This window comes from Diaporthe amygdali (assembly GCF_026229845.1).
Source record: "Diaporthe amygdali strain CAA958 chromosome Unknown NODE_1_length_4327563_cov_65_473760, whole genome shotgun sequence".
Lineage (NCBI taxonomy): Eukaryota > Fungi > Ascomycota > Sordariomycetes > Diaporthales > Diaporthaceae > Diaporthe > Diaporthe amygdali.
The window spans coordinates 4,083,016-4,095,041 of record NW_026517021.1 but is presented as its reverse complement, the minus strand read 5'-3'; the positions used below and the strand labels follow the sequence as shown (position 1 = coordinate 4,095,041).

At 53.4% G+C, this 12,026-nt stretch overlaps 2 protein-coding genes across 2 annotated transcripts; one reads left to right on the top strand and one right to left on the bottom strand.

Annotated features, from left to right (window-relative positions):
- Positions 1 to 172: 172 nt before the first annotated feature.
- On the bottom strand, positions 173 to 1,207 carry J7T55_006815 (uncharacterized protein; the record flags this gene model as incomplete). Its single annotated transcript, XM_053132826.1, has 1 exon — positions 173 to 1,207. The coding sequence occupies one exon, from the start codon at positions 1,205 to 1,207 to the stop codon at positions 173 to 175; it is 1,035 nt and encodes a 344-aa protein (XP_053001577.1).
- An 8,032-nt stretch (positions 1,208 to 9,239) lies between these two features.
- Positions 9,240 to 11,937, top strand: J7T55_006813 (choline/Carnitine O-acyltransferase; the record flags this gene model as incomplete). The annotated part of the gene is made up of 3 exons (XM_053132805.1): positions 9,240 to 9,642; positions 9,693 to 11,714; positions 11,792 to 11,937. 3 exons carry the CDS (start codon positions 9,240 to 9,242, stop codon positions 11,935 to 11,937), a joined length of 2,571 nt encoding a protein of 856 aa, XP_053001576.1.
- Between the last annotated feature and the right edge of the window lie 89 nt (positions 11,938 to 12,026).

The window sequence follows — 12,026 nt, the reverse complement described above, 5'->3', positions numbered from 1 at the left end:
TGAAGCTAGACTAAAGTTGATATCCCCAACCCATCCATCGCTCAGTGTTCCTCAAGCAGGCGCTGTAGCACATATATGAAAAATTAAGTGTATGTCATGAGATGCTCCCCTCTATGCCCCAAATGTCAAAGGTGAAAACACGAAACAATGCACAATGCAACGCCGACACACCCTAAATATGCCCAGCAACGAAATCCGCTAGCCCGTCCTCTCTCACCATTAGAATTTGTCTATCTCTCATCCTGCTGGTGACAATACTCGTGCCGTTGATCCACGCCCACCAGATCTTCTGCACGACATTGTCCGTAGAGCTCGGCAGGCACCCGATCATGGTGTGCCTCTCGAGGTCCTCCTCGGTGCTGGTGATCAGAAGCCGCTCCGCCCCTGTGAAAGAATCAATCACGTGGAACAGGCACCCGAAGATCTGCTCGCTCTCGATCTCGCCGAAGCGCAGCTCCTCGAACGCGCAGGCGACGTGCCTGACGCGGCGCGTGTCGGCGCGGTCGAGGAAGTACACCATGGGGGCGTTGATGTTGCTGCTGTCGTAGGGCTCCAGCTCGCCCAGCAGCAGCAGCGTGTCCTGGGCAAAGTCGAACCAGACGCGGGGCGCGGCCGAGCGCGGGCGCGCCAGCATCGCCGGCACGCGCCAGCCAAAGGCCCGCTCGTAGTGGCGCAGGGCCAGGGCGCGCGCCTCGTGGCACACGCCCAGCAGCACCGGCGCGGCGGGGAGGTTCCGGCGCCGGGCGAGCTGCGCGCGCTTCTCGGCGGCGTTGTCCTCGTCCAGGCACGCCGCGATGACCACGCGCGGCTGCAGGAGGTGCTCCCAGATCTTGAGCCGCAGCTCGACGGGCAGGTCGCCGAAGCATGTGAATGTGGCTGTGGAGGCGGCTGCAGACTGAGCGGCCTGATCGTAATGACCGTCGCTGCAGACCTGGAACTCCAGCCAGAATGTCTTTTCTGGTTGTTCTTGTTCTCTGGCTCTGTAGCCGCACAGTGACACTGACATAATAATAATAATAAGAACAAGGAAGACCAATTTGGTGGGCGAGGAAACCGCGCGAGCGAGGGAAGACGGTGTTCGGATGAGATGAGCGATGAACAGGGAACTGTGGCTGGTATTTAGGATCTGGGATCTGGGATCCAGAGGTGGCGTTGCAGGACCACGGAAGCTTGTGAGCCGGGCACCATGCAGCCGTGCAGATCTCATCCCCACTTGGACTGCCTATCTTGGCTGTCTACAATATCGCAGATGCTATTAAGACAACGACACCATAGTTGCATCAAAATTCGTATCATACTAATAGAGAACCAACCCTACACAGTGGATTTACTCCCCCACTGGCCCAGAAATTCCAATCATAAATGTCACTTTCAATTTTTGTCTTATTCGTAATTCGATAAACAAGTTTTGACACCATGTCTCCACAATCCGCAACGTGCAGCAAGACAAACTTGATCGTGCCGAGCCTGGCTTTCCAAAATATGAAAAGCACTTATGAAGATTCGGCGGCCGAGTAGTTGGCGTTATCGGAAGACAGAGGCACCGCCTTGCCCTTCCACGCGTCCGTTGCTCCGTGGATCATCTGACCACCGAACTTCCGCTGCATTTTATAGAACTCCTGGGCCTCGGGATCTGACACCGCCGCGTCACTGAATTGATGGGGCATAGGAATCTGCAGTGCCCTCCGGAAGGCAGGCCGTTCGAACAGCTTGTCATGCCACGCCTTGATGTGAGGATATTCGTTTATGTCGATGCCACACCACTTGGCGGAATGCGCGAAGATGAAGATTGCGATATCAGCAATTGTTAGGCGGTTCCCACCGATGAAAGGGGAAGTGGACTAAGGCATGTTTGTGAGTCGCATGCAGGCAATGTGAGTTTGGCGAGGGCACAGTGCCCAAGATATGACTCACAAGCTGCTTGTCCAAAACACCATTAAGCCGTCTGGCCTCCGAAGTATATCTCCAAGATCCATACGGCACTGCTTCAGTCACATAGCGGTTGAAGTGGTTCGCTTGGCCCATCATGGGCCCATAGCCGGCGACTTGCCACGAAAGCTATATATGTGTGTGAGACGAAGAAATTTAGACAGATAATTTGTTGAGAAGGAATTAAGTTTTCACAAATACTCACCCAGGACAGTTGGGTCCAGTACTCCTGAGTTCCGACGGGATAAGAGAGTTTGTGTTCTCCGTCAAATTCGCTGGCGATGTATAGAAGGCAGGGGGCACTTTCAAATATTTCAGGCTTGTGCCATCCTCCTTCACATGCACGATAGCAGGCACGCGTCCATTAGGGTTAATGGATTTGAACCACTCGGCTTTAAGCTCGCCGGCTGCCATGTCCAGGTTGATGAAGTTGTACGGGATGCTGGTTTGAGGATCAACTAGACGCACAAGATATTGTTAAAGATGTGAAAACAACATACTCCAGCTCCTCGGCAGCAATTGTCAGCTTCACCGGGTTTACGGATGCACAACCGTAGATGTTCAGACCCGGCTGAGGGGCTTTCTCCTGTGGAATAGAAGCCATCATGTGACCCTCGTAGTATTGATATGGTGGAGGTATCGTCGGCGTGGCAACAACAGCTACCTGGCTCTTGGAGTAGTCAGCTCCTGCGTCAAAAGCGTATTGATCACATTAGACAAAGGTTCAAGAGAAATGAGGTCCGCATCGAAAGGAAATACCAGGTTTGAGAAAGCGAAGAAATGCATGGAATTCAAGAAAGCTCGTCGAACTTTGATCGAGGATACCCAGTATCTGTATCAAACTTTCTGATAAATGAGGTGCTGACCGCTGCCTCACAGGAGTGGATGTTAAGCAAGGCTGGTGATCATCAGAACCTCCGGAGCTGAAACTCACAAGCCAACATTTAGATCTGACAGATAGAGTCAAAGTGACTGGAGCTAATCCTTCCAGGGCTGTTGAGTCGCCGCCCTTTTTTCGAGTCTGCCGAGGCCAATCAGGCACGACGAACAATTGGAATCAGTATGCACAAGCGAGGGAGGATACAGTAACATAAGGTCCCCAGGCGGCACATTGGTTGAGCCCTACGGCACCCAGTACCAACGTTGCTCTTGATGCTCTATCACTGCAGCGTTGCATGCAGGCCGTCGGATCCTCCAAGCTTTCCAACTTTTGCTGACTTCCCCGCCGGAACCTCGGACCGATTGTGTTCGAAGAGAGCATTTTGATTTATCGTTATGCACGCCTTTAGTCGTGGCACTCCAAACATGAGGACCATCGACTGCTCAGGTAAAACCCTTTCTACGCGCTACAGCAGGGCATTGTCCTGATCGCTACCATACATTCTGTCTGCCGTCAAGCTAAACTTCAAATATGTATGTTCTAGACACCAAGATGCTCCGGCAGTGGGACTGACTCTGTCGAAAAAGCATTACTTATTGCATAACGTCTTTCTGATCATCAAGACCCTGCTTAAACACATGTATTGATCCTGCAGAAGTCATATCATTGGATTTAGTACCGCCTTACATGAGCCTTGGACATTCGTAGCAACAAGGCCTGCAATCGCACAAGGTCGAAATTTCTGTCCATGGCTGGACAGTCCCGGCTGTCCAAGGCTACCAACCGGTTCTATGCCACTGTTCCATCGCTTGCTGCCGGGCATTGTTGTCGGCCGGCCGATACTGAGTGTCCGGAGTCATGATCACCAATTCTATCTCAGAGTCCCTGTTTATATAGGGCTCCGAAGACAAACTTCTAGGCATGAGCGGGTCCTTCGATCTGTCCTTTCCACTTGTTGCACGCTTTTGGACAGGTTCCCTGCCGACTTGGTGCACTGTGAAGCCTGATGGTAGATTCTTCTCCAGGCCGTCCTGAATGCCCCCTGTATGATAGTTACTAATAAGTATGGAGCTCAGTTTGCGGATGAGGACCTGCATCAAGGACCTACATATGAAGCTATAGATGAACTGGAAGACAACCGGTGCCCAAGTCGCGAGAGCAAGAATTTGTCCGAATTTCCAGCTTTCAAACGAGTTGAAGGTTAGAATTCATCCAGTTAGGTTTCGTTCTGGGCTGTAAGACTCTTACTTATTTGCCTCGTTTAGATGACCAACTGTGTTATCGATCTTGTGCCTTACCCATGTGAAGAACCCAAGTATACCCCACATAGCGAGCAGGTTGAACCAGGCGATCCCAAGACGCCAAAAAGACCGCCAACGGACCATCCAAGGCTTGTCAAGAATCCCCGGTATTCGGAAGCCAGTGAGCACGAATATTGTCAGGAGGAGCCATAGCACTGGCCCGACGATGATGAGACACTGTGCAGCTATCACTAAAGGGTTTTTGGTTAGCAGACTTCGCGAATGTGAATTTGGTCGCCGCCCGAGGGTGTCAGCAGCCCACGAATCTTATGTGCACAGAAGGACCTACTCCCGTTCCAATAGTGAACAGACCCTCTCCAGTCACAGTTCTCCCTGTGGAATTCATTCTCGAGCTCTCTGTAGTCGTAGTCGAAGTTTCCATAGAGGGATGTGTAGACTTCTATCGCTGCGAGGATCCATATCAATGCTAGCACTGCCCTGCGGACCCAGACCTGGTTCTCTCTTTTGTTTAGCGAGAAGTCGCTCTCGCGCCTCTGCATAGCATACAAAATCATCACGGGGAAGATGGAGAAGGTCGCTGCCAGCATCGAGAGCATCATGTCATACAGTGCGCTGTCAGTGGGGATGTCCTGGCCAGAGCGGAGGGGTGACTTCCGTTGCACCGTTCCCTTCAATGACATGTAGAGGGCGGCGGCTAGCATGGCGATGCTGAAGAGCATCGAGGCGCCTAGAAAAGCATTCAGTGAGCTGCGGAAGGCACCGACTGTGCGAATGCCCAGGAGCGAGGTTCGTGTCTGGGGTCTGAGGTGGTCCTCGCCGCCCGAGAGGTGGCCAAATTCCGAATCTCTCCGTGATGTGGTGCGTTGACGCATATGCCATACGGTGAAGGCAAATAGGAAAATAGTCGTGGAGACTGCTTCCACATAATAAGACGTGAATACCTGCTTCTGCATCAGCAAAGACCGAAAGCGTAGAAACCATGTATGATGGCACGAGATGAAGAGCTTTTACCCCGATTCCAACCAAGTCCATGTCGCCTGTCCAGCCTAGAGCCTTACAGTATTCTCCATAGCAGCTCGAAGTCATAGGATTTGCAATCACGTTTTGGGTGAACACGTCATCGAAAGGACCTTCTCTAAAGTACATCATGTGTTAGTAACTACTCTGGTTATGGAACATGGAGCTGGTAGGATACTCAAAGACACTTACTTATAATTTGTCCACAAATTCCACCCATACCACTCCAAGACTTTGCTCGCATAGTCTCCATTGGTCCAATTCCCTGGTCTTGTCCAGTTCTGCGGAAGGCTTGAGGTGAAGTAGTCGACTATCAGCGTGGCATCGCCGTCCAAGTATTGGCTTTTATTCCAAGGGTTTGGTTCTATAAAAGTTGATAACCAATTTCCGTACGCTTTGCAGTCTTTCGAAAAGTCCATGTTTGCCCACAGAGGGAACTCTGCAAAGTGTTCGCCGTCAGACATTTTACGGCTTTTTGCTACACAATTTGGCTGGAATAAAATGTGATGGCGAATGACGTCGACATTTCGAGCGATGGAAATGAAAGAGAGAGAATGGCCCATAGGGCTATGCGGAATAATTGGATTGTTATACGACTGGCGATCCTAAAAGCTGAAAAACGCACGTTCCGGCACAACCGCACACATTTCTAATCGCAGAGCCTTGCGTACACAGTGTTGTCAGACGTTTTGCTGGTAAATTTGCAAAGGCCGTCACACCAATTGGCAGCTGCCTGCATACATAAAAGGACCCCAAAAAGCCACACTTCTGCAAGTGGAACGATGATCCTCGAGACATTGTCAGCACGAATGATCCTGTCACACTTCAAGCAGACGAATGATTGAGAAGTTAACATCGCTGGTGCGTAAGAGGGAGCTAGATCCCTCAAAAACGAATACATGGGTGGCACCGATCGATCATCATAACTTGGCTTTCTCTAAGGACACTGAGTTGATTCTCATATTCCAGACGACTCTGCTTAGAACCGACAGTGGATGAACATTCCGATGGCAGGATGATCAGTTCTTGCTCGAAACCATGTAGGAGCCGAGCATTCTTGGACTTAGAAGCGTGTATTCTGTATTATGCTTGGACGCGAGTGCTGTGTTCTCCCACATGTTTCAGACAACTGTTTGCTCTGCATGTAGGCGTGTCTGACAGAGATGGCGGGTTTTGGAGGTCCGACAGAGGAGTCAGGCTCCGACAGTATCACAATGATCGCCAGCTGACATTGTAATTTTACCGACCGCAATTGTCACATGAATTGAATCAAGTCGTTACAACAAGAGGATCTAGTTCATTTGAATGAGTGACGAGGTCTACAAAGACTGCACAGGCGAGCTGTCGTTTGATGCAGCCCCAACGAAGCCTGCCAATGTTCACGCCAACCATATCTCTGGTTGCGGGTCTCCCTTGCAGTACTAAATATGCCGGTACGCACTTAGTAGTCTGTTTCCAGTCGCTGGTCGCAAAACTGGTGTTGTGATAGTGTCAGTATAATGAGCAGTTTAGGCCGAACTTTAGCCCGATAAATCCCTTGTCAACACCGGATGCATAGATTCCATCAATGAACTCAAGAGTTCAGACGTCTGTCTTTATCAACTGGAACCAGCCAATCGCACTGACACAGCGAGGGGATATGCATGACGCTGCAAAGGCAATACCAGGACTCGGACACGAATGGAGAAGTCGACTGCAACAGGAGCTTGTGATCAATTGCTGGAAGAATTATGTTACCTGGAAATCCATGATCGCCATGTTCAAGAGCTTGAGAGTTAGGGTGCAGCGTGGAGGATTTGTGGGCCGGGCTTGTCTCCGGACGCCCAGGGCCGGAGATGTGGGGCCGAGTGCACGGAGAGGGCGGGGAATTTCCGGGACGTCAACCGCGAGGATGCACCGAGGGAGCATCGATCGGAATCGAGGCTGGCGGTGCCACAAATATGCTTTCAAGTCAAGGCTCCAAGATCACTGGTACCTACTTAGGTGTGCTTGGCTGGTGTCATCTTGCGTTCTCCTGACAAGGTCTTTTCCGCGTGGCCGGAGTGGTAGGCCTATAACAAAGCGTGTTCTAGAGGGAATATTTCTGTTTCTGGCGATGCCGACGACTTGTTAGTCGGTTCCTTGGTACTCCTCACAACATTTGGATTCATGATTTGAGACCAAGGGGAGTTTCGAATGCATGTAGTTCGGGAACGGGCGACAGGCACGCATGCGCGTCAGCACGTGGGGGGCTTGAGACAGAGTTTCCGTTCGGCCGGTAGGCCGTGGTCGCTTGAGTATAGTAGATAATTAATTATTCGCCGACCTTCTAAGACGCGATGGTTTGGGAGGGATCTGTCACTGTCACATGCTCAGCAACAGAAGGCAGTCCTGACCCTGTCAGAGCAGCAGGCACACCTGATCATATGCGAGCCGCGAGAGGATTGTCACAGCCCCACTCCACTTGCACTCTTTGTTTCCCCGGGACCTCTGCCCATGTCACCAAATTAACCCGCCGCAACAGACCACATTCTTCGCCTGCGTCAACAGCAGTAAGATAACACCCTATCTTGGACTTGGAGAAGAGGACAGAGCACCGTTACCAGCAATCTGGGCTCTGCAAAGCACGGATCCCAGACCAGCCGGTGGTGGACGCACGGCACGTCCAGTGTGGGGAAGAGGAGGCAAGACAAGCATTCAGACGACCGACTGCGTCTTGTACTTCACACTACCGTGAGCCGAAGCGAACTGGGATCTGCTGGACCGGCACAGGCATCTCGTGCCTTTGCGCCGGGTCACCAACCACAGCGCTTCCCCTGGTCCGAAGATTCCCACCGCACCAACTGCACCACTGCACCAGTGCGTCAGGCCCCAAGCCGCCAAACCGCAGTGCCCCGTGGGGTAGACTCGGTACGTTCCCTTTGTCTCTTGGTCCCTCGTCCTGCAGTGCTGCAGTGCTGCTGTCCTACCGTCCTCCCCTTGTCGTCCTTCCACTTCTGGACCGTGGCAGCTGCCCTGGTCGGTTGCGTGGGTTGTCGCCCATCAGCGTCATCCGAACCGACTAGACCAGGCCCACACCCACACTCAGATAAGCGCGTGTCTCTGCCTCTTTCGTCCTGTCTGTCTCGTGGTCGTGGAACATACGAGACCTGGTAACCGCGGATTTCGGGTATCAACGACTCGGGGCTGCGCTCAAGCAACAGGCCTGGCAAAAGGCTCACAACGTTGGCTGGCTGGTGGTGTAGCGTGGCGAACAAGCAAGCGTCCTGAAAAAGGCTCGTCTCAGCCCCGGACGAGTTAGATGCTCTACTTAGTTTGACATGACCTCTATGGCTGGTGTCGCCTTGGCTGAGGTTAACCCATGTGTCCTGCTGCTTAGCTGCTGCCCCTCTCTCTACCAGCCCGTTCTATAGCCCCCCAGCTGCTGCTGACACTCCTACCATCCTCTCTCAAGGTCCTATTAGATATATCCCAGCTCACCCTGCCTTGCTATAACATCTCGACGAGATTAAAGTTCCATCCTCACCTACAGACGCGTTGCTAGATCTCGACCTCTTGGCAGTCTGTCCTAATAACGACCTCCCAAGCCGCTTACTGAATAAGACCCGACGCCGCCCAGGTATGTATGACATTTCTTACACCCTCTATCCCGGGCTCTCGGCAAATTCCCGTGCATATTGAATTCATTCGGCCCTGCGGAACCGTTTCATACCTCATCTGCCCCCGCGGGCCTCGATATACTACCCTACCCACCCACATGGTTCCATGCTACTTCCATGCCCGCCTGCTTTCCAGCCAAGTCCATGTACTGCGTGCTGCTCGATCCCACATGTCAACGCCATGGGACACACGGCTCACGTACATGCGAGGGGCCCAGTGGCACCTCCCTCTTCTCCCACCAATATCCCACCTTCCCTCCCTTCCGTCGGGCCTTGCTGCGGTTACTGTGTGAGCTAGCAAGTTATATGGACCAAGGCCCTCCACGAGGCCTCGTCTTGTCAGAATCCGACACCCCTATCTCCTATGCCCATAGTGCTGTCACATCTCAAGTGGGAATGCCAGCCTACTACCTTCACGACTGTCATTATTTCTTCCGTACGGCCCTGAGAGGCCTGAACATCAGCACCTCCGTCTCTCCTCTCTACTGTTGAGGGCCGCCCAGACTGATCAAGATGCCTACCCAAGTCCGTATTTTTACGTTGCCCAAGTCTATTGGAGAGACACTCTCCCCGTCTATTTCGCACGCTCCGGCTCCTCGCTCGGTTCCCATCAACGGGCACGTACCCAACGGGATCCCTCAGCCGAAGGAGACTCCGAATAAGATGGGTGTAAATGAGAACAAGTCCTATCCGGGAATCACTTTTGCCCAGCAGGACAAACTGCCAAAGTTGCCAATCCCTGAGCTGGCCAGCTCTTGCAACAAATACTTGGCAGCTCTCAAGCCCCTCCAGTCAGCTCGCGAACACTCGGACACAAAGCAAGCAGTTCTGGAATTCTTGAAAAATGAAGGGCCCGAGTTGCAAGAGAAGCTGAAGAAGTACGCGGAGGGACGGACAAGCTATATCGAGCAGTTCTGTAAGACTTGCCTCTAGTCCCTGAGAGTGTCATGCCACTAACAATCACAGGGTACGACTCCTACCTAAACTACGACAATCCAGTCGTACTAAACCTGAACCCCTTCTTTCTGCTGGAAGATGACCCCACTCCTGCACGAAACAACCAGGTCACCCGCGCGGCTTCGCTGGTGGTCTCGGCCCTGGAGTTCGTGCGGGCTGTTCGCAAGGAGGAGCTGCCGCCAGACAGTATCAAGGGGACCGCTATGGACATGTACCAATACTCGAGACTCTTTGGCACAGCAAGAGTACCAACCGAGGCTGGCTGCCAGATAGAACAGGATCCCGACTCGAAGCACCTGGTTGTCATGTGCCACGGGCAGTTCTACTGGTTCGATGTTCTGGATGATAACTCGGACCTTATCATGACGGAGAAGGACGTGTCCATCAACTTGCAGACGATCATTGATGACGCTGCTCAGATGCCCATCCAGGACGCCGCAAAAGGAGCGCTGGGTGTGCTCAGTACGGAGAACAGAAAGGTGTGGTCCGGGCTCCGGGACGTCTTGACTAGAGAAGAAGGTTCAAACAACGCCGATTGCCTTGGGATAGTCGACTCTGCATTGTTCATAGTCTGCCTCGACTACACAGAGCCCATCACAGCGTCGGCTCTTTGCCAGAACATGCTCTGCGGAACGAGTGAGATCGAGAAAGGCGTACAGATCGGCACTTGCACCAACCGATGGTATGACAAGCTTCAGATAATCGTCTGCAAGAACGGCAGCGCTGGCATCAACTTCGAGCACACTGGCGTTGATGGTCACACAGTCCTCAGGTTTGCCAGTGATGTGTACACAGACACAATCCTTAGGTTTGCGAGAACAATCAATGGCCAAGCGCCGACCCTGTGGGCATCGACAAGTCCCGACCCTTCCAAGAGAGACCCTGACAGCTTTGGCGACGTCAACACGACGCCACACAAGCTGGAATGGGATATGACCCCGGAGCTTAAGATTGCTGTGCGCTTTGCAGAAACCCGGCTCGCAGACCTTATCGAACAGAACGAGTTCCAATGTCTTGACTTCCAGGCATATGGCAAGAATTTCATCACCTCTATGGGATTTTCGCCCGACGCCTTCATTCAGATGGCCTTCCAGGCTGCGTATTATGGCCTCTACGGCCGGATCGAATGCACCTACGAGCCAGCCATGACCAAAATGTTCTTACATGGGCGAACAGAAGCTGTCCGGACCGTCTCGGATGAATCTGTCAACTTCGTGCAGACCTTCTGGGCCGACAACCCGGCGGAGCAGAAGGTTGAGGCACTTAAAAGAGCGTGCGCGACCCACGTGAACACCACCAAAGAATGTGCCAAGGGGCAGGGCTGTGACAGGCATATGTATGCGCTTTTCTGCCTCTGGCAGCGCCTCATGGACGAGACGGCAGCGAGCAGCGGCAGCAGCGGATACACCTCGCCCGTCGACGGTGCAAGCAGCCCCGAGCCTGGCTTGGCCAGTCCTACCAGGGAGTCAGTGGTGTCCGTTGACAGCGAGCACACGACGCAGAACATGGTGACGCGGGCGAGGGGCGACAGCACCAACTCGCGAGGGGGCTCGCAGGGGCAGCTTCCGCTGATCTTCGCGGATTCGGGGTGGGACAAGCTCAACAACACCATCATGTCGACGTCCAACTGCGGCAACCCGTCGCTGCGGCAGTTCGGGTTCGGCCCCGTCAGCGGCGACGGCTTCGGCATCGGGTACATCATCAAGGACGACGGCATCGCCATCTGCATCAGCAGCAAGCACCGGCAGACCAAGCGCTTTGTCGACACGCTCGAGAGCTACCTGCTCGAGATCCGGCGCATCCTGCGCATCACCAGCCGCAACCACTCGGCCCCCAAGCAGACGCGCGCTCGCGAGATCGACCGCTCCACCCACCGCAAGCCCGCCGCCAACAGACTCAAGAGCAGGGGCCGCCTCATCACTGGCCCCACCGCCGAGACCATCCGCAGCCAGAAGCTGGGCAGCGTCGCCGGCACACAGAGCCCGACCGACGAGAGCGTCACGCTCAGCGAAGACGACGAGCTGGGAGGATGTGAGTGCCCATTCCCACTACAATTTGCTATCCCTAGTGCATATTTACGAGAGAGCTAACGCTGTGCGTGTCCCTAGACGGTTTCTTCGATGCTGGCATGCTCCTGCAGGCTCTCAAGGCGCGGGGTGAGGTCGACAGCGGCGAGACCAAGGCTTCCGAGCGGGCTGCTGTCCAGGCCAGGAGACGGGATGTTGGCAAGAAGTTGCGGTTGATTGATTATTAATCCATATTTACGCACATACAGAGTTTCATTGTTCGGCGTCGAGCGTGTTGTGTTTCTGAAAGAGGTCAATCGCGCAGATGGAGGTGAAC